The sequence below is a fragment of the Gymnodraco acuticeps genome, unplaced genomic scaffold (assembly GCF_902827175.1).
Source record: "Gymnodraco acuticeps unplaced genomic scaffold, fGymAcu1.1, whole genome shotgun sequence".
NCBI lineage: Eukaryota > Metazoa > Chordata > Actinopteri > Perciformes > Bathydraconidae > Gymnodraco > Gymnodraco acuticeps.
The window spans coordinates 261,514-283,529 of NW_022992021.1; the positions used below are offsets into that span (position 1 = coordinate 261,514).

A 22,016-nucleotide genomic window follows, 5' to 3' on the forward strand; every position below is an offset into this window, starting at 1 on the left:
CATCTTCCCTTCAAAATGAACCTTGGCAAAATGTGTTTTCAAAGTGTTTTGACAAAACAGAGAGGAAAATTATTCAGCAATGTTGTATAAAGTGTTGTTCAAACATTGCCATTGTGCGGGCTCAATCTACAAACTTAAGTTCATCATACTGTACGTATGTATAAAGACGATAAAGATATTCTGATTCTGCAAAGGTGGGTACAAAAGCGTGCAGAAGGAATCACAGCACAGGACTAATTTGCAACCTGAGGGGGAGGGGTATGAGCCGATAAGTAGGAAACTCTCGGACTAATGAGGCTGATTCAGAGCAGGTGCGTGTAATGTGCAGAAAGGGAAAACGCATCCATACTGAGACATACAGTAGGAGCAATGCTTGGATAATTCTATTTGAATTACGGGGGCGTGTCCTTGGTGCAGTGGGTTGTGCGTTGGTGTTTGGATCAGGGTTCAACAGGTTCAACCCCCACTGCAGTCAGCATGTCGTTGTGTCCCTGGGCAAGACACTTCACCCCAAATTGTTCCTGTGGGGATTGTCCACAGTATTGAGTATGTAAGTCGCTTTGGATAAAAGCGTCTAAAAAGTGGCATGTAATGTAATGTTATGGGTGACATATTATGAAAGACCCTTTTTCACTGCTTGTGCACATACATTTTGATATCTGGTGAGTTTACCCATAAACTGTGAAATTAGACAAACCCAGTCAGAAAACATGGATAAAAGAAGCCATTAAGATGTGGCTCCTCTTCCTCTGCACACCTGGATAAAAACCTAGCTCTTGCTGGTTTCTCCACAGTTGCCTACCACTCTGTTTTCCATATATTATGATCTCATTTACCGCACTACATCTCAGAAGCAACCATTATCCTTTTTAGCGGACTGAATATGTTTACCTGATTAATACATATCTTAAAATATGCTTTGTTATAGATTTTCTTTGACTTGTTATACACAAAGCACCGCTAACTGTTACTACTTCTACACAGAAAATCAATGCAGGACGTTTGCACTTGTGTTGTATCACCCTTAAAATATCCCGACCTTTCTTCCATCAGTCATGAGGAATCATTCTTTTTTTTTTTTTTAAAGGACCCAATTATCATGTTTTACTCTGCATCACATGCTGGTTGTGAGTCAGTGTTATTTCCAAAGAGTATACCAGCAGATGTCCTTGGCATTTAAAACGTCCCATCCCATTATTTTGTCTAGCTCCAAAAAGCATAAAAATCCATCCTGTCAAATCAGAGCCCATCCCCTTTTCTTTTTTTTCACACTGCCCTGGAGCAACTAATGACTTTTTCTGGTGAAGTTTGTGAGTTTACAAAAAGTGAAATACTTGAGGCAGGGAGTGCATAAGAGTTGCTGTTCTCTCACAAACAGAACCGGAAACATCCAGCCTTGTTTGAGTGTTTTACTTTTGAGAAGGTTTTAAAAAGGGGTTTCATTGTAAGGGTTTTGTGTCCTGATACTAACAGAGGATTGAGCTGCGATGTCTCTGAGAGGCGAGGTGTGTGTAGTGACGGGAGCTGGAGGGTTTCTGGGGAAGAGGCTGGTGAGGCTGCTGCTGGAGGAGGAGAAGCTGGCTGAGATCCGACTGCTGGACAAACACGTGCAGCCACAGCTTCTACAGTCTCTGGAGGGTAAAACCTGACAAATATATTGTTTTTATTCCTTCTGCAGCAATCTTCAAAATAGGATATATAACCAAATACCTTTAAAAGTATAGAGAGAAGTGTGTCTCTGACAGCAAAGTACAAATTATTGGACTTACTCTTTTGTACCCTTAATATTATGAGGCTGAAGAACAATTACTTGGCAACGCTTTGTAGTACCAGCTCTTTGATTTTTTTGAAAATCTATCTTTCCAAGATCCAATTTAGGGAGCAATTACCGATGAATCATTTTAAAATTAAAAAAGTGATTGATTTGTATTCCTTCTATCTTAACCTCAACTAAACCAGCAGAGATAATTTCTAAAACGAATGAGTTTACGTAGTTGGTTAATGTCTGTATATGCAACTACTTTAAAATAAATACCGAAGATAATTCTGTAGATGTTTTTGTTTTACAAACTAAGTAACGTTAGTCTTAGCACAATCTTAAGCTATGATCCTTAGTGCAATTTAAACGTCTTTAATTTCATCCTACTTCAGATCCAATTCTTCTTGCTTCAGTTGATTCAATTGCCTTACATTTTGTTTGTCCTTAGAGCCTCAGATGTGTTATATTGTTTTTACTCTGCTATATTGTGTATTATGTCTACACCTCAATACATTCAGTTTAAATAAAGAATGTGATTTATAGATGAGTGTTAATCAATGAGTGTCTTGTGTGTCAGACTGTCGAGGCAAAACAACGCTGAGTGTTTGTGAGGGAGACATCAGAGACGCTGATTTCCTGAGAAAAAGCTGTCGAGGTGCATCGATCGTCTTCCACGTCGCATCCATTATTGATGTTAATGACTCGGTGGAGTACCGTGAGATATACGGGGTCAATGTCAAAGGTAAGGACAGCACTTTAATACACTGAGAGATAGAGAATAACTATTGTTATGGCAACCAACAGATTATCTGCCTTTAAATTCTAGTCTACTTGATCTGTTAAAGGTAGGGTAGGTAAGAATGGAGAAACCAGCTCGAGACGAGTGCGCTAGAATTTGAAAATACACAGCCGAAAAAAATCTGCCCCTTCCTTCAGACTTCCTTACAGAGCCCCTCCTCCAACACACACGAACGCGCACATGACCAATGAGGGCACGAGATAAGTTTGAAGGCTGACAGGCAGGTAGGCCATCCAGTTACTTTAGCCGGGCCGGCTCAGATGATTGGTCGTGCTTTTTACAGCACCACGGCTTCCACAGATGAATTATTTTATGTATTTATTGTCAAAGCATTTAATGTATTCATTGCTATCGGGATGTTAAGAGTATTCCATGGAATATAACAAAAGTGTCTGAAGTGAATTACCTACCCCACCTTTAACTTTGTTGTTGATGTGACGAAAGAAGAAAGATTGTATGGTGGCCCTGAAGGTCAAAACACAATAACAATTTAAAAACACAAAAATATTTGACACATAAAAAAACTCAAACAAAATGTCAATACAAACTGACAGACAAACTTTTCTGAAAACTTGTATTTTGTCAAATGTTTTTGTGTTTTACGTAATGTTGTGGTGATTTGACCTTCAAGGCCATCGCTCTTCTGAACACCGTGATTTAAAATCTCTTTTAACGTGTATGCACTATTTGTTTGGCAGGAACGCAGCTGCTCCTGGAGGCTTGTGTTCAGGAGAACGTTGTGTCCTTCATCTACACGAGCACCATCGAGGTGATGGGACCAAACTCTAAAGGTGACCCAATATTCAACGGCAGCGAGGACATGGAGTACTCCTGCGCTCTGAAGTTCGCCTACAGCAGGACGAAGCAGGAGGCGGAGCAGCGGACGCTCCAGGCCCACGGAGAGATGCTCCACAACGGGGGCCGCCTGGCCACCTGCGCCCTCAGACCCATGTACATCTACGGGGAGGGCTGCCGCTTCCTGCTGGGCCACATGGGCGACGGCATAAAGAATAAAAACGTTCTTTACCGCATGTCCAAACCAGAAGCTAAAGTGAATCCGGTGTACGTCGGTAACGTGGCTACGGCCCACCTCCAAGCAGCCCGCAGCCTCAAAGATCCACAGAAGAGAAACGCTATCGGAGGAAAGTTTTACTTCATTTCCGACGACACACCACACATGAGTTACTCGGATTTTAACTATGTTGTGATGTCGCCTCTGGGCTTCAACATCCAGGAGAAGCTGATGTTCCCGCTGCGCCTGCTCTACCTGGTGTGCTTCCTGATGAAGATGCTGTGCCTGATGGTCCGACCCGTGGTACGCATCGTGCCACCGCTGAACCGGCAGCTGGTCACCATGTTGAACACGCCCTTCAGCTTCTCCTACCAGAAGGCCAAGGACGACCTGGGATACTCCCCCAGGTTCACGTGGGAGGAGGCCCGCCAACGCACCGTCGAGTGGCTCGCCTCAGAACTGCCCAGAGAGAGGGAGAGGATAAGGGCAAAGTAATCTATGAAAATAAGTTTGGTTTCTTGGATCACATTACTCCATTTCTGAGGTCTTTCCACTGGCTTCCTGTCAAATTATTGATTTCAAAATACTGTTGCTGGTTTCTGAATGGTTTAGGCCCAAAATACATTTCTGATCTACTGCTAAATTATGAACCATGCAGATCTCTCAGGTCTCCTGGTCTGCTTTACTGTATGTCCCCAGATTCAGAACTAAACATGGAGAAGTTTATTATGCTCCAAATATCTGGAACAAACTACTCTTACTACTTTTAAATCCAGGCTGAAGACTTTTCTTTTTGCCGCTGCTTTTAATTGATATATCTCACACTGCACTGTAACTGCTATTCATTCGACCTACACATCAAAATGCCTGCACTATTGCTGATACACACATCTGACACCATAATATTTGTTGTTGTTTTTTGTGTTTTTTCCCTTTAGTGTAAATCCTGTCCTGACAATGAATGCATAACTTATGTCTTGTCTAAACTCTTGTCTCCCTTCATGCAATAAAACATTTACTAAATGACTGGCAACTGCAATTCTCACTTATTTTCTCTTTAAATTATTACATTGTTATTGTACAATTACTTTACCTTTAAAAACACTTAAATACCAGAGAAACACTATTAAACTACCATTAAACAAAAATGATTAAATTCCACAATTGTTAAGTAAAAAAAAAACAGTGTCTACAAGCATTAGAACTCCCAGTATTTGGCAGCATATTTACAAAGAGCATTAAAAGCTGAACAATCAATCAGCTAATGATTGATTTCTCAGTGACCCCCCCCCCCCCCCCTTACTCACTGTGACACACACAAACAAACACTTGCACACACACACAAACAAACACACACACAGTCAGGCCAGAGTCCAGCATTTCAAACAAACGTCCATTGAACACCAATGAGGTCATGGCTTCACCACTTCTTTACAGCTCTGTACAAACCCAGTCTGGGGAAGAAAAAAATACACAGACAAATGTGATGACCGAGCTAAATAAGTGGAGCTTTACAGGAAAAATAACCATATTAAGAAACATTTGGATAGTTGTATATAGATTCCTGCTTCACTTGGTGCCAGATAAAAGCTTTGTTGTGGTTCCAGAGTTACAACACTGCACAGAGCCGGGATTTTCTCAAGCCAAAAGCTGATTTCCATCAACCAATCTGCGGCTAAAGAGAGCAGCTGAGCACCGTTAAGCACTGACGAAAGCTCCCAGCAGCTTCTCTCCACGCTCACTGCAGAAAATGTCTCGGACACACACACCGGTCCTCCTCTGTGTTCTCACTGTGTGCATCACATCTCTGGTGCTGGGTAAGTGAAGAAGCTCGTCATGGACATCTTTGTTTACCTTCTTCAGCGCTTTATCTGGTATTTTTCATCCAATAGCTCAAGGATACATGTAGAGAAAGGGGTTGAGCTTTGTAATTGCCTGTGTAAAAACGTAACTCTGCAGGAGCATTTACCACAATACAGCGTTATGAATAAATTCACCAATGATTATCATATATTAGAAAATAATGAATAATTTAGAACTGCGTACTGAGTAGGCTACTATTGTTGTTTATGCTGGACAATAAATGCTGTAGTGTTTTGTTAAGAGTTCTTATATTAGTAAATTCACGATGATACACTGGCTATTTGTAAGAATAAATACCAATATCACATCTTATTACAATTAAAAACTATTTTCCCTCACAAAAACATTTGTCTGGGTTTTTGTCATCTGCATTTAAATGTAGTGTTGTTTATTATAAAACATGGGAAGAATATCTTTAAGATTTTCCCTTCACACGACATTTCATATATGTTGTCATCTGAAGTCAAATACCACTGTCATTATTATAAGTCTTTACTAAACTAAGGTCATGCATAGAGAGCATGTTTCTCAACAAAAAAAGATTGATTGAGTAGCTATTGGCTAATTCCCAACTTAGCCTATTTGGTAGGCACACACATAACGATCGACAGACATTACATAATTCTATAAAGCATGGATAAACATATAAATGAATAGTACATTTATCGGTTTCGCTATGAAAATAATTCATACAATTGTTTGCTCAATATCCACCGTTTTATTTTCACCATATGAAAACATTTTTTTGTGTGCGCATGTTTTAAGTTCATCTGGACGCAGGAAGTATTTGGATCATTTATAGAAGTATAAGTACTTATAAGTACACTGTAAAAATACAAGTTTGTAACGAAAATTATACTTAAGTAAAACTAAGTTTGTATAATCAGCAAGTATTTCATGTAAAAGTATCCAATGCAGAAAAAACTAAACAATGGTCTGTTCTCCTTAGCAACTGTCTCCTAGCAAAAATGATCTGTCCTCTGCAATGTCCAAAGTGACCAATCAGATTTGAGTATTCAACTAGACCGTGTGATAAATAAACGTTGTGAAATCTCAGATCAAACGTAAGTCAAGGGTCTTGAACATGATGTCTCCAGTGGCCACTTGAAGTATCATCGCATTGTATGTTTTATTGTCCGAATCTTGAGTTTGCTGTTGTGTGATGCAACATTAAGGAACCCTCAGTACTACACTCGCACATAAAAAAGTAACTATGATATGCTTTTCATTGAGCAGGTACAGATGAAGCTCAGAGTGACGATGAGTGTGCCGACCTGAACAACTACACCTTCCTGGAGTACCGGCAGCAGAGAGGCAAGGTGCAGGTTCAGTACCTGCTGCTCACCAGGAGGAACATGGACTGTGCAGAGCGCTTCAGACACGAGTCTCTCTCTGAAACACAGCAACCGCCGACTAACTTCAACATCTCCCGCCCAACTAAGGTCATCATCCACGGCTTCAGGTGGGGAGAGGAAACCTTAAAGACCCTTAGCACTCATCCATCACAATACATGCATGTTTAACTTTTTGGTTAGATTACAACAGTTGGGTTATTTCTCTTGATGTATATATGTCTATATTGAGGTTTAGTTTGTGGTCTTACTGCCGTGTTCGGGTCAAATCTGACCTCAATCATAAATATTGTGTTTTACATTTGATTGTGTCAAGGCCTTATGATATCGATAGTTCAGACCAAAGTTAACCGCATTAATTCAAGCTTCACTCTGACTTTTAAAATTGTCAAACTAATATTTAATATTGTTTGCAGGACCAAAACAGCACTGTAAAAGTAACACTACACAACAACTGGACATGCACAGCTTTATAAGAACATCCATAACATTCATCTGTTTGCAACTTACAAATTATTGATCTAATATATCATATTCCAATTACTTGTATATAGACTCTCCTTGCACTATTTCTAGTCTATTTTATTTGTATTTACTTGCACTATTTTATCTGTTTTATTGTGTTGCACTGTTGGAAGAGCCTGTGACCTTAGATGTTCATTTATATATCTACAATGCAGCTGTGTACAAATGATAATAAAAGCCTCGAATCTTTGGTCAACCTCAGGCTTCATGCAAGCCATGACAATTGAAATGTGTTGGGCATCAGCTTTGTTTATTGTTTTTATTTCCCTTCTTCCCTTTCCCACATCCTCCTTCCTTGCTCCATACCACCATCTCTCCCCCCCCCCCTGCAGGATTACGGGCAGTAGGCCCACCTGGGTGCGGCTCCTGGCCCGCACGCTGCTGGAGGCCCAGGATGTGAACGTGCTGGTGGTGGACTGGATCTACGGCGCCTCCTTCGCCTACAACCAGGTGGTGGAGAACTACAAGGAGGCGGCTCTGCAGATCTCCGTGCTCATCAACCAGCTGCAGGAACATGGATGCAAACTGCAGTCCTTCCACTTCATCGGCATCAGTCTGGGGGCGCACGTCGCTGGTTTTGTGGGGACCCTTTTCGAGGGGAAAATAGGACGAATCACAGGTGAGTCTGCACCAAATACATGACACAAATTGGTGCATAAGGAACATGTTGTTATTCTTTATATATATAAAAAAAATCTGGGTGCCCCGTGAGCAGCTTCCTAAGGAGTCCCAGCTAAAGAATGCATGTATAAAGTATGACTCTTGATCCAAGAATGATACAAAATTGCCTCAATAACCATTCTCCCACAATGTAGAGAAACCGCTTTATTCTTAAAGAAACAAACTTAAATATATCCTTATTAGCTGACCAGTTAGATCCAACCAACATACTGGTGTTCTGTGACCATTTCAGTACTGGAATCGTAAAAAAAATCATTTGAGATGCCGTAATTAAAGGTTTTGGAGACCTGGTACACCTGTGCTCCACACTTCAATTTGAAGAAGCACCCTTCTTTGTTACATAAATACCCAAACCATGAAGAAAACACTTCTTGAATATTGTCTGTGAATGTGAAACTACAGTAAAAGCTGCCACTCTGCTGCAGAACAACAGGGCAGACAGAGTCTCTCAGAGCCTCTCAGCTGTGAATATGATTCACTGTGACCTTGGAAGATAATCCGGGCTCTTCAAAGGACAACAGCACTTTGTTAATAGCCTCTCTGACTCTGCGTACAGACTCATCTCTCTAGGAAACACCAGCACGCACAACACTCCACTGTTCTCTGGTTTATAACAGGTATTTTTGTCTGAGTGAGGAGGTTTGAATGAAGGTGAAATTCAGAGACACAGCTGCTGCCTGGAGGCCAGTCATACACAAATAATTATAATATGAATAAGACAAAAGTTAAAAAATAAATAATGATGCATCTTGTCTACGTGTGAAGCGTAGTTTCTAAATGACATTTTGTTAGTTTATTTCCGGGATTGTCATGAAGAGTGGGTACATGAAGAGGAATTGGCAGGAAAGGGGAACAGTTACTGAATGCAACATGCAGCAAGACTTCCACTGAAAATATATTTAGCGAAGATGAAGTCAATGTTTTGTAAGGGAGTCTATTCAGTAATGTCTGACTGTAATTTCCTTTATTTTGTTTTCTGACTGAATCCAAAATAATTCACTGAGATATCTCCCATTTCTTTATTTTGAATAAAAGATTTATATTTCTGCTTTCATGCATCTACTGCTGCTCAATTAAACCTCTTTATTCTCACAAAGTGACGTAATAAAAACACATCCAGGTGTTTGTGCACGTCAGCAGCAACATAATACTTTATAAGTGCAAACAATTTTAGAAAAAATGAAGCTGAAGTTGTCATGTTTCTAACTTTGTATTCAAAATGAACGATATGTAAGTTTGAGTGTGGTAATTCAAACTAGAAATGCAAATGAAGTTAACTAAAGATGCAGTGATGTTTTAGTTTCTAATCCCCTTCTCTGGTCCTGCAGGTCTGGACGTGGCTGGTCCTTTGTTTAAAGGCGCCGACACCTACGACCGCCTCGACCCGTCTGACGCTCTGTTCGTCGAGGCCATCCACACCGACTCTGACTGTGAGACAACTTTCAAATCAAGTTTTATTTATATAGCACATTTTTAAAACGATTTTTGGGTCGAGCCAAAGTGCTGTACATATAATAAAAATACTTTACAATAAAAACACTTTACAACAAATACAACAGCACAAATTTAAAAAATCACACACAAGGAAATGTCAGGAGTCGTACTCCGCTCTGACTAGAAGGCCAGGGAGAAGAAGTGAGTCTTTAGTGTAGATTTTAAAAAACCCTGGGGTCTGGGCCGACCTCACATGGAGGAGCAGAGTGTTCCAGAGCCTGGGGCCAGCTGCTGCGAATGCTCGGTGCCCTCGGGGTTTGAGCCTGGTCTTAGGCACCACCAGCAGCAGCTGGTCAGCCGACCTTAAAGCTCAGTCCATTTAGTGCTTTTAAAAACAAATAAAAGGAGTTTAAAATCAATTCTGAACCGAATTGGAAGCCAGTGTAGTGAGGCCAGAATTGGGGTGATATGGTCACGCTTTATTTCACTTACATCACACAAAGCCAAATAGAATCAGGCTAAATCGCCAACCAAAATACTGAAGTACACATGTACCATCATGTCTTCAAGTGTGTTTACAATAGAGGAAAGCATATGATTCCTCCATGTCAAAAAGGTCAACAGGGATACAGTTCAACTTTTGAGATTCAAGCATAGTTTATTGTCATTTTGCAACGCAGGGATCATTAGAGCCTGGTGTATTTATTGTAAGCAAGAAAAACATTACAAAACAAAGCAGAACAAAAGACTAGTACATCTCTTGTATTTAAATATTGAATGCAGTACATTTTGAATAAGAGGAAAGATAAGCCGTTATTGTTCCCTAGAGCAGTGATTCTCAAATGGGGGTACGTGAGATTAAAAATAAATAAAAAGATTAATTAAAAAAATACCATGCATGATTACAAAAATAATCTTAGTACAATAAGTTAAATAGAAAACATAATTTAATATAAAATATTCCTAGAGCCACTAAGGGGGTCCTCATATAAACATGTCAGATTTGTGTATTGTATTTTATAGATTTTCATAATATATCATTTTGTTCATTGGCTTGTTAAACATATATTACTTCAATTGAAAAACTCCTTGGAAAAATCTGTTATATTCTTTTTTTCATGCATAAAGATGAAAATATCCTTAGTTTGTTGTAATTCATGCATGAAGGAGTTAATAAATCAAACACTGATGGAACATCACTATATTGTAATTATTTATATAGGCTTTTTCTATCAAATGTCCGGGGTTGGTCAGGGGGTACTTGGCTGAGAAAATGTTTCAAAGGGGTACATTACTGAAACAAGTTTGAGAAGCACTGCCCTACAATTGGAAAGCAATGGTAATGGACAAAGTAAATAAAAAAATAAAGTATTGCTTTAACGATTATCACCATTTGTATATCATCAGATTTTGGGATTTCCATTTCTGTCGGTCATGTGGATTTCTTCCTGAACGGAGGGAAAGATCAGACAGGATGTGCTCGCTCCAGGTTCAGCTCAGGTAAGATGACACTCACTTAAACCAGAGGTAAATAAGTACATTTACTCAACGTGGGTACAGGTTTAATGTACTTTACTCAAGTACTTATATGTTCTGCTACTGTATACTTTGTAGATTCAGCTTCATGTCATCAAAAACTATATTTAGCTGTACAATTATGCAATAAGATAACTTGTTTGATCCTAGGGGATAATTCACATGTTACTGAGCAGTCTCTCAAAAAATTGAAATGAGCCCTATCGCCACATTGTAATCATGCATCAATAGTCATACTCCAGTCATATCTGAAATGGGACATTGACATTCATACACTTTAATTTAAAATGTATTTTATCGCGAATGCTTTTTCAATTTGACTCTAAAGTTGTAATATCGGACTCTTAGTATATAAATAGTTTTAACATATTTATTGCCATTTTTATTTTATTTAAGGAGCTAAGCAGTTATTCCACCATTGATTTAAAACCTACAAGGTTGAGTATCTGAAAAGGAAAGCTTTGATTGTTGTTTTAACTCCAGAAATGTGCCTTTTATCATCAAGAAGTCATGATTAAAAATTCAATAATGGATCCCAGTTTTACACATATAGTATATAAATACCCCTTACTTCCTGCAGACATGTAGCTGCCTGAGTGTTTGAGTGTCGTCACTTCCTGTCTCCCCCTCAGTGTTTAGTTATGTGCTGTGTGACCACATGAGGGCGATCTACGTCTACATGAGCGCGCTGAACGGCTCGTGCCCGCTGGTGGGGGTCCCGTGCTTCAGTTACGAGGACTTCCTGCAGGGACGCTGCCTGACCTGTGACGCCTTCAATGGCAAATGTCCCACTATAGGTGAGGAAGCAGGATATGCTGCTTTTATATAGCTTTTTATTATTTTCTGCATTGTTATTAATATTTATTCAGCTTTATCTGACGTGAACTCTTCAAACATGATGCTTCTGACCAGGTGGAAAGTAACTAAGTAATAATAATACATGAAACTTATATGGCGCTTTCCTAAAAACTCAAAGACACTTTGACAGAGAATAAAACAAAAAACTAAGAAAAATACATAAAAAGACAAACAGAAAAGATGGGGGGGGGGGGGGGGGTTATGGTCAGAGGTTGAATGTTGAAGTACATTTACTCCAGAACTTAAGTAACATTTAGAGGTACTTGACTTTATTTTCAAATCATTCTACTTTATACTTCATTTCATTTTGTGGGCAAATGTTGTACTTCTTACTTGATTTGACATATTTCTATTCTACTTTGCAGATTGTTATTTGTACAGAACTATAAATCATGACATATTATTTTTTGGTTGAGCTACCTGGCAGTCTTAGTAATGTGTCAATAATTATAATACAATCATTTCACATTATGATTCTGAAATTAGCCACACTGCATATTTTTACAAATGGTACTTAAGTATTGTTTACCATTTTGACTGTTGGACTTTTACTCATAGAGTATTTTAACACTGTTATTGTCACGGTGTGTGTGAAGCAGGTAGGACCCAAATGCAGATTAAAGTGAAAAATTCCTTTATTTCAAGGCTAGGTGATAACAAAGACAAAACAGAACACTCACCGACGAACTAGTCATGATACAAGACGAACCGACACTGAACACAGGAAGAGACTAAATACAGGGAAGGGTAATCACAAGACGAGACACAGCCGGGCAGGGGAGGAGAAACACAAGGGCCACAGGTGAAAACAATCAGACAACTAGACACACCAGGGAAACTAACGACGGGAGGAAAAACACAGGGAAAAGGACCAGACAATATACACAGAGGAAAACATGACAGGGAGAACAGCAAAATACCCAAAACAAGACATAGAAAACGTGACATAACACCATAATGAAGGGTGGGTGGAGGGGGTCAGGAGGACGGGTTTGGGCTGACAACCCAGGAGCACCGCGGAGGACCCGGAAGGGATCTCGGGCGGACGGCCCGGGGGCAAGGCAGAAGCCGAGAAGGGGGCCTTCGGCGGACGGCCCGGGGGCAAGACAGAGTCCAAGGTGGGGGTTATGGAGAGGCGAAGGCCACCGCGGAAGAACTCAGGGGGCCGAGCATGAGGGCGAGGACTGCGGCCGGAAAAGTCAGGGGGCTGAGTATGAGGGCGAGGACCGCGGCCGGAAGAGTCAGGAGGCCGGGCTCGAGGGTGAAGACCGCGGCTCTCAGGGGGCCGGGCTCGAGGGTGAAGACCGCGGCTCTCAGGGGGCCGGGCTCGAGGGCGAAGACTGCGGCTCTCAGAGGGCCAGGCTCGAGGGCGAAGACCAGACAGCTCCGGAGGCCGGGCAGGAAGGCGCTGACGGGACAGTGCCGGAGGCCGGGCAGGACCCGGTGTCGGAGCTGGTGGGACAGGCCTCGGCAGGATCCCCCACGGAAGAGGACCAGGACACGGGATTTGCAGGACCCCCGGCAGGAGAGCAGTCGGCGGGGCCTCCAACGGCACAGGACATAGGATTGGCAGGACCCCCGGCTGGAGAGTAGACGGCGGGACCTCCAACGAGACAGGACAAAGGGTTGGCAGGACCCCCGGCAGGAGAGTAGTCGGCGGGGCCTCCAACAGCACAGGACAAAGGATTGGCAGGACCCCCGGCAGGAGAATAGTCGGTGGGACCTCCAACCAGACAGGACAAGGAGCTGGCAGGACCCCCGGCAGGAGAGTAGACGGCGGGACCTCCAATGGGACAGGACAAAGGGTTGGCAGGAGAGTAGTCGGCGGGGCCTCCAACGGCACAGGACAAAGGGTTGGCAGGACCCCCGGCAGGAGAGTAGACGGCGGGACCTCCAATGAGACAGGACAAAGGGTTGGCAGGACCCCCGGCAGGAGAGTAGACGGCGGGCCCTCCAACGGGACAGGACAAAGGGTTGGCAGGACCCCCGGCAGGAGAGTAGACGGCGGGACCTCCAACGGGACAGGACAAAGGGTTGGCAGGACCCCCGGCAGGAGAGTAGTCGGCGGGGCCTCCAACGGCACAGGACAAAGGGTTGGCAGGACCCCCGGCAGGAGAGTAGTCGGCGGGACCTACAACGAGACAGGACAAGGAGCTGGCAGGACCCCCGGCAGGGGAGTAGACGGCGGGACCTCCAACGGGACAGGACATGGAGTTGGCAGGACCCCCAGCGGAACCTCCAACGGACCAGGACATTGGGTAGGGACTTGAGACGTGACTCGAGAGGAGACTCAAGAGGAGACTCGAGAGGGGAACCAAGGGGGAACTCGAGAGGGGACTCGAGAGGGGAACTAGAGAGGGGACTAGAGGAGGAACTAGAGGAGGGACTAGAGGAGGGACTAAAGGAGAGACTAGAGGAGGGACCTCGAGAGGGGACTCGAGAGGGGACCTGAGTGGGAACTGGAGAGGAGACTTGAGAGGAGACTCGAGAAGGGATTTGAGAGGGGTCTCGAGAGGGGACCCGAGAGGGAACTCGAGAGGGGACTCGGGTAGGAACTGGAGAGGGGACTCGGGTAGGAACTGGAGAGGGGACTCGGGTAGGAACTTGAGAGGGGACTTGAGTCGGTCGGTACGCCGACAGGACACGGGGAGCTGGCGTCGTCTGGGGAGCCAGCAGGAGACGAGGTGCTGGAGTCGGCCGGTACGCCGACAAGACTCGGGGAGCTGGCGTCGGCTGGGGAGCCAGCCCTGTAGCCGAAACTGGAGTCGAGCCCATGGCTTCCGGGGCCGGTACTGAAGCCGGAACCATGGCTGCTGGGGCCGGAACCATGGCTGCGGGGGCCGGAATTGAAGCCAGAATCATGGCTGTAAGATCCGGTTCTGGAGCCGGAAACATGGCTGTAAGGTCCGGTTCTGGAGCCGGAAACATGGCTGTAAGGTCCGGTTCTGGGGCCGGAAACATGGCTGAATGGGACGGCTCTGGAGCCGGAATTGAAGCCAGAATCATGGCTGCTGGGTCCGGCGCGGAAGCCTGGACCCTGGCTGTGTAAGCCAGGTAATCCAGTATGGACGCAAAGCTGCGTGGGCCGGTACTGGAGCATGGAGGCATGGCTGCTAGCTTGGCTTTGTGCCTCCTTCTCTTAGCAGCCGCCGGAAAGCTCCGTGGACCTCCATAAGCCAGACGAGTTCCAGCATACGACTCCTGGACAGGAGCAGGAACTGGGGCAGAAGCACTGGCTGACTCCAGACGGACCACACCGAGACGTTTGTAGTCAGCAGGCTGGAAATCACACACCCAGAGGAAGTTCAAAATCCAGCCAGGCAAGAACTTCACCAAGTCTGGTTTCTCCATAGCCAACCGGTGCGCCTCTACCAGAGCGGCCTCCCTCTGCCGAACACTGGACGCTCCACTCCACCAATCACAGCAGCAAGCCAAACAAAAGGAAAAATGCTGGAGCTCCGCCTCAAATGAATCATCTGCTGTGTCCATTTCTGGTCGGGTCGTACTGTCACGGTGTGTGAAGCAGGTAGGACCCAAATGCAGATTAAAGTGAAAAATTCCTTTATTTCAAGGCTAGGTGATAACAAAGACAAAACAGAACACTCACCGACGAACTAGTCATGACACAAGACGAACCGACACTGAACACAAGAAGAGACAAGACTAAATACAGGGAGGGGTAATCACAAGACGAGACACAGCCGGGCAGGGGAGGAGAAACACAAGGGCCACAGGTGAAAACAATCAGACAACTAGACACACCAGGGAAACTAACGACAGGAGGAAAAACACAGGGAAAAGGACCAGACAATATACACAGAGGAAAACATGACAGGGAGAACAGCAAAACACCCAAAACAAGACATAGAAAACGTGACATAACACCATAATCGTAACAGTTATAATGCTACTTTTTCTTAGGTAAATATCTGAGCACTTCTCCCACCACTGACATTTGTTTAGTGTTTTTGTGTTTTTCTACTGTACTACTCCACGTGGCCCCTGGGGACATGCGTTTTGAATTTAGAACTTATGGAGGGTCATCACTGTGCTGGGGTAAAAGAGTATGTAGATGTTTCCATCAGAGTGTGGAGGAACAGACATCGTATAGTTTAATATATACAATGGTTGTTTGTTTCGTCCTCTGTTAAGTCTCGGTATCACCAGCAGGTATGACGTCAGCGTCTTATCGTACAACCCCCTGGCACACACGCACTGATACAGAGGCACAGTTATCTACATGGGGCCCTTTTCATGTGTGATGTTAAATCTGACATAATGTGACTCTAAATCATGTGTGTGTGTGTGTGTGTGTGTGTGTCCAGGTTTATCAGAAAACAGTGGGATCTCCATATCTCCGTTACCCAAAGAGCAGAAGCTTTTCCTCCTCACGACCTCTTCATCACCTTTCTGCAGTGAGTATCTGAACAAATTTAGTGGCACAATGATGTTAATGATAAATGAATTCTGTCATTTGATCTTGATCTATGCCAGGGCTGTATGTGTTTGTGGGTTTGGTTTATGTCTGTCTTTATTCCCCGTAATAATACACTTCAAACGCAGATTTTAGCATTATTTTAAGTTTTAAAGGCCACTTTTAATACTCTGTACATGTTTCATATTGTGTCCTACTTTAGAGTTTTTATATTTTTCGGGTAGATCTTGACGATCAGTACTTAATACATGTCTCTCTCTGTGCTCAGCTCATCAGATCCTGCTGCAGGTGGAGGTTTCTCCTCTGGATAAGAGCGCTGAGGTGGAGGTGACGCTGGTGACGGAGAACCAGGGGACCGAGCAGAAGCTCCCGCTGTGAGTACAACATCTGCAACTGTGGAGGAAATTCTTAACCTGTTAAGCCCGAAGGTCCCCGCCGGCGGGTACTTTATTTATTTTGTCACGACACTGTGTCTCAGGGGATCTTAATATTTAAGAACCTATTAATGTGTTATACCAGATTAGCGGGAATAATCTCAGCTAACGATACAAACCATTTTTACCAAAACAAAACACAAGTCTCATAAGAAGCATCTAAATGACCCGAGCGAAAACCTATTACTGCACCGATACTCACTCCTAGCTCCCTTATTACTTACACTGTATCCTAGGTGCACATGCAACACATCGTTTATGATCGCAAAGAGACACAGAATCTAACGGTGCCCACCTCAACATTGAAAGATACAAAGTCGCGATGTTATCAACAAAAACCTACATCAAAACAAGTGGCGCTAGGTAGCCCACAACGCTAACATGTCTTACCTTGGTTTTGTCTGGTCTAAACTGGTCTTCAATGGCATTAAAACGATAAAAACGATGGTGTAGTTAATCCATAGGTTAATCCAATGTGTCTGTGTCCCCTTTGAAATGTTCTGATAATCCATAAGCAATAAAACAGCTTTTCCGTTGCTTGATATCAGAGCAGCGATATTTCTCCCCTCTAAGGCAAGCTAGCATGCGCAGAGAGGCCACCATTTTATTTTTTTTAACATGAGAGTCTCTGGGACGATTTCCCTTGGATAACGGTAAGAGATAAGATAAGAGATGTCAAAATCGAACAAGGAGGGCCAGAGATAAGGAAAATCCACCCAAATGGCCCCAGAAGAGGGTTTTTGTGCTAAATCTGTCTAAAAATGTCAAATATCACTTGTTTTGCATCAATCTTGATACAGGGTACTTATTATATGTTGTACTTTGGATTCCTAAAGCTTTTAGTCTACTAACCCATCATCCAAGGTTAGTTACTTTTCACTATAAGTACAAAATGTTTTTTGGACGGACACTATAATTTACAGTTTTTTACCATGTTCAATCTGAATTTTCTTTAAAATAAAAAACATCTATATTGATTCTGACTTTTCTACATCCAACTCACAGGTTTATCATTACTTTGAGAAAAAAGATTATTAATTTAACCCTTTTAGAAGGGAAGATATGGTCATTTGTTCTGGGAATGTCATTTTCGAGCCTGAGACCTGAAAAACAGGCTCGGGCCTTCAGAGAAACTGATATATGATTCATGGACAAAGTTTGTCTTTTGTTATATTTAATAAAGAAAGTCAATATACAAGTGAAATCGATCTCAAATGTAGGAACAGAGCTACTTCATCCTCAGAGGATAGAGAAGTTCTGCACCCAGAACGCAGCTCACACTGTAGAGAATAGCCAACTGTTCCCACCCTTAAATTCCCTTAAGCATCATCTGAACATCCCCACCCTTAAACCATGAAACCTCTTCGTCCTTAACCATTTTCATATCCCCCTTTTACACCTCCTTTTGCCCTCCTTAAATGTAAATCCTTAACATATATCTCTGTTAAAACATACAAGACTAAAAATACAATGTAACAGTGTAAAAGGCAATCAGAGTAAGACTATATGTTTTTAAATGATTATATGATCATTTGACGACAGTAACCACACTATTTTATTCACTTTTATACAAGTGCACCACAGCTCAGGGTTTTGCAGATTGTAGCAAAACCACTTCATCTCATCCTCATCCCCTCCTCATCCTCTATTACTAAATCAAAGCTAAAGTATGTGACTGAATTTCCCCACGGAGATTAATAAAAGGTCCAATTTATCTTATGTGATTCCATCCACATGCTGTGACCCAAAAACCAGTTCTGTAACTTGCTGAGCAGGCAGATTTATTTTTAAGGAGATGTTGTAGTGCCGAGAGATTGGGAGTCAGAGGCGGTGCAATGAAGGTGCAAAAGGGAACTTTATTTGAGAGCTAAGGTCATGTTGTCCGGTTGCAGTCCGGGAAGAAGAGAGAGAAGTCAGGAGGGCACACAACATATATAGTAAACACATAACATGTCAGTGTGGGAACAATACCCCCAACTGTAGTTCCATGTATGAATTATGAACCCAGTATAGGTGGTCACCACAATGTATTGTATGTTTCACAGTAAAAAGGCCCAGCAGGTGCAGGTGCAGCTGCATATAGTGTAACAGAAACATTTTCAACACACCGTGTGTCAGAGATGGAGCACTCGAGTCCTGGACTCGGATTCGAGTGCCGATTTTCGGGACTCGTGACTCGACTCGGACTCGCGCACTGATTGACGCGACTCGGACTTGGACTCGTGAATTCTCGCGCACGATGACTTGGACTCGGACTCGTGAATTCCCCCCCCCCCCCACGATGACTCGGACTCGACTTGGACATTGACGCTCCGACTTGGACTCGGACTCGAGCAAGTTTTCTCTGGAGTCTGATGTCCTCTATCCTGGCACCTGTGAGGCGAGTTCACGTACTGGCCCCCGCTGTTCCAGTCTAAAAATGTCTAGGACACACCCCGCATCATGCTGTATGCTTTCACACATTCTGCTTCCACATTGGAAAAGAGCAGCGCAAAATGCTTGTTATGTTATGTGGAAACAAGATTGAAGAGAAGGCTCCGTAACACATTACTCTAAGGATCGAGTTCAGACATATAGGCTGTCTTGAACACTATCATCAGAGTAACGTGATCTAATCAATAAATAAAGATTCCGCCATAACACAAAAGCACATGGCTACTTAACATGCAGAATGACGTCATTTTGTATGCTAAGTAGCCATGTGCTTTCTGGGGCTTAATCTTTATCAGCAAACTGATTTAACCGGTAAAGGTTCCTTCAAAATAAGAGTCCCGATCTTATTACTATCAAAATAAAAGTGCAAAATGAAAACTTTACCATAGGAAAAAAATATTGGCATACAAATATAATCACTTCTCTAAAAGTTAACTCATTTTAAATATAGTTGGTCATTTACAATAATAATATTCATATTAGTAATAAGCTTTATATTTGTATAGCACCTATTACAAGAATTGTAGCCAAACTCGCTTCACAGTAGTTCAATAGACAGATTAGTATAACATGACAGGATAAAAGCAATGTAGAGGAGCAGCTATACATTTCAACACATTTATCCACGAAGATTAATACATGAAGACTTGTGACTCGGACTTGACTTGGACTCAAACACAGGTAATGATGACTCTGACTCGACTCGGACTCGACTCGGACACTCCTTGGGTGACTCGGACTCGGACTCGAACACAGGTAATGATGACTCGGACTCGACTTGGACACTCCTTGGGTGACTCTGGCTTGGACTCGGACTCAAACACAGGTAATGATGACTCAGACTCGACTCGGACACTCCTTGGTGACTCGGACTTGGACTCGAAGAGTGGTGACTCGAGAGTGACTTGGACTCGTGAATTGGTGACTTGACTACAACACTGCCGTGTGTGTATGAGCAGGTTCACTTTAGTCCTTACATACTGATATAGATACTTACAAAAGATTCTTGTAAAATTAGGCTAGCAAATCATATTATTCAGTATTTCGTTACATCGTTATTTTAAATATTACACAATGTATTTTAGCCATAATTGTTTTTGTATGCTGTTGTTTATTTATTTGTAATATAATATTTCCTTGCTTACTATACTATATCTCCCATCCATATCATACTATATTAGGTAAATATGTTACAGATTGTTTCCTATACATGTATTGCATTTATTAAGTTAAAGGTGTACCCTTGTCATGTTAGGGTTATTAAAGAAGTAGACGTTTAAAATATGGAGCCAGTTTTAGTTACTGTAGTATCATATCAGCATATCATGTGTTTTTCTTATATACATGGTAACTATATAAAGTATAAAGTAGCATAACGTGGAACTATTAAAAAAATAAGTACCTCTTTGTACTTTTCTACAACATTAAAAGGAATAATATTACATGTTACTTGTTAGACTCTTTTATCCAAAGCTACTTACATACTCAACACTGTGGGCAATCTCCACAGGAGCAATTTGGGGTGAAGTGTCTCAACATGCTGACTGCAGTGGGGTTTGAACCTGTGCTCCCCTGATCCGAACACCAACGCACAACTCACTGCACCACACGCCTCCTTATATAATGAAAAGCTGTTCAAGGAGCCGTTTTGCGCAATGAGTGATTTGTTTTTTAAAGTTAACTTGAGGAAAGGATCTACATTTTCACCACTGGTTTATGTGTTTGTATTACAAAGTGAAACATTTAACAATACGAAGAACTGTTGAGTGTGTTCACATTGTTAAATCAAAACGAGTGAGAGCGCAGTCAGTTGTAGTTATTTATTTAAGTAATAAACACAGTAGCAAATAAATGTCCTCCTGAGTGATGAATGTTTATTAACTTAAAATGTGAGTCTGGCCTTGTGTGATTATGACAACATTGTTTACATGTGTGTGTTTCAGTCGGAAAGACACAACGGTGTACAGCGTGGTGATGTCTCACCCCTTCGCTCTGTGTGAGATCAACTCCATGAAGATAAAGAACACTGGAAATCGCTTCTACAGACAGGGAGACATCCACGTGAAATCTGTCTGCCTCTCAGAGATCCCCTCTCAAAGGTACACACACACGCACACACACCAGTGGTGGATTGTAACCATAGGTACAACATAAGCTACTTGACAGTAATTACATTTTATATAACTCTATACATAAACTCCACTACATTTCAGGCATATATTGTACATGACAACATTTTGTTCTGGTAATTTTCAGATCACAATTATTTTTGTATATTCTTGTCCTGTGAAAGCAGGTATCTCCAGATGTGTTGATCTCTAAAAGGGCCCTATTGTGCTCATTTCCTGGTTTCATAATTGTATTGTGTGTCTCGACTGATACATGTGTACATGCTTTTATGTCCACAAAGTGCTTTATTGTTCTCATTCTGCCTGTGCTGCAGTACTAAAACCTATACAACACACTACAGGAAAGAGAGAACTCCAAAAAGCATAATAGACCCTTTTTTGTTGAAGTTTGAAAATAAAAACAAATGCAATACTTGTGAGCCATGCTGGTGAAGTTCTATTTTGACTGAAGATGTGTTGTTGAATACTTCCTCATCTGTTATTTAACATTATAATTGTTTTCTGCTTTAAAGAAAAGGTTAGAAATGTAGACTATATCTCTGTTTCAGCCGAGAGGAGCCGCTGTGTGTGAACAACATCGACATCAGACGAGGAGCTCCGTGGTCACATGACTTTGTGCAGGTGTGTGACTCCTCCTGAAGAAATTAGACCTTCTCTTGAAATATGCTTTTAATAAAAAAGACTCGGTTCATATTGTGAAGTCCCCCATCTGTTCCACATTTTCTCCACCTTAGAATCAGCCAAAGAACCGCAGCTCTGAAATGTT

The 22,016-nt window shown here is 42.4% G+C and overlaps 2 protein-coding genes across 3 annotated transcripts; both read left to right on the forward strand.

Moving 5' to 3' along the window:
* The first annotated feature begins 1,487 nt into the window (after positions 1-1,487).
* On the forward strand, positions 1,488-4,319 carry hsd3b1 (hydroxy-delta-5-steroid dehydrogenase, 3 beta- and steroid delta-isomerase 1). Its single transcript, XM_034201479.1, has 3 exons — positions 1,488-1,638; positions 2,337-2,501; positions 3,257-4,319. The coding sequence occupies exons 1-3, from the start codon at positions 1,488-1,490 to the stop codon at positions 4,063-4,065; spliced, it is 1,125 nt and encodes a 374-aa protein (XP_034057370.1). The 3' UTR covers positions 4,066-4,319.
* Positions 4,320-4,983: 664 nt separating this feature from the next.
* Positions 4,984-21,941, forward strand: pla1a (phospholipase A1 member A). Of its 2 annotated transcripts, none has more exons than XM_034201488.1 (10): positions 4,984-5,387; positions 6,667-6,895; positions 7,643-7,929; positions 9,320-9,421; positions 10,833-10,925; positions 11,594-11,758; positions 16,145-16,234; positions 16,523-16,628; positions 21,065-21,220; positions 21,799-21,941. In XM_034201488.1, the coding sequence occupies exons 1-10, from the start codon at positions 5,321-5,323 to the stop codon at positions 21,887-21,889; spliced, it is 1,386 nt and encodes a 461-aa protein (XP_034057379.1). In that variant the 5' UTR covers positions 4,984-5,320; the 3' UTR covers positions 21,890-21,941. The 2 variants fall into 2 exon arrangements, with proteins under 2 accessions (XP_034057379.1, XP_034057380.1); XM_034201489.1 differs by having other exon boundaries at positions 4,986-5,387; positions 6,670-6,895.
* Positions 21,942-22,016: the final 75 nt, after the last annotated feature.

Bases quoted from the DNA above. Each gene is read 5' to 3' on its own strand.
- hsd3b1 (XM_034201479.1), top strand. From the start codon at position 1,488: ATGTCTCTGAGAGGCGAGGTGTGTGTAGTGACGGGAGCTGGAGGGTTT. The intron at 1,639-2,336 runs GTAAAACCTGAC...CTTGTGTGTCAG, and splicing joins GCTTCTACAGTCTCTGGAGG to ACTGTCGAGGCAAAACAACG. The intron at 2,502-3,256 runs GTAAGGACAGCA...TTTGTTTGGCAG, and splicing joins ATACGGGGTCAATGTCAAAG to GAACGCAGCTGCTCCTGGAG.
- pla1a (XM_034201488.1), top strand. From the start codon at position 5,321: ATGTCTCGGACACACACACCGGTCCTCCTCTGTGTTCTCACTGTGTGC. The intron at 6,896-7,642 runs GTGGGGAGAGGA...CCCCCCCTGCAG, and splicing joins GTCATCATCCACGGCTTCAG to GATTACGGGCAGTAGGCCCA. The intron at 16,629-21,064 runs GTGAGTACAACA...TGTGTGTTTCAG, and splicing joins ACCGAGCAGAAGCTCCCGCT to TCGGAAAGACACAACGGTGT.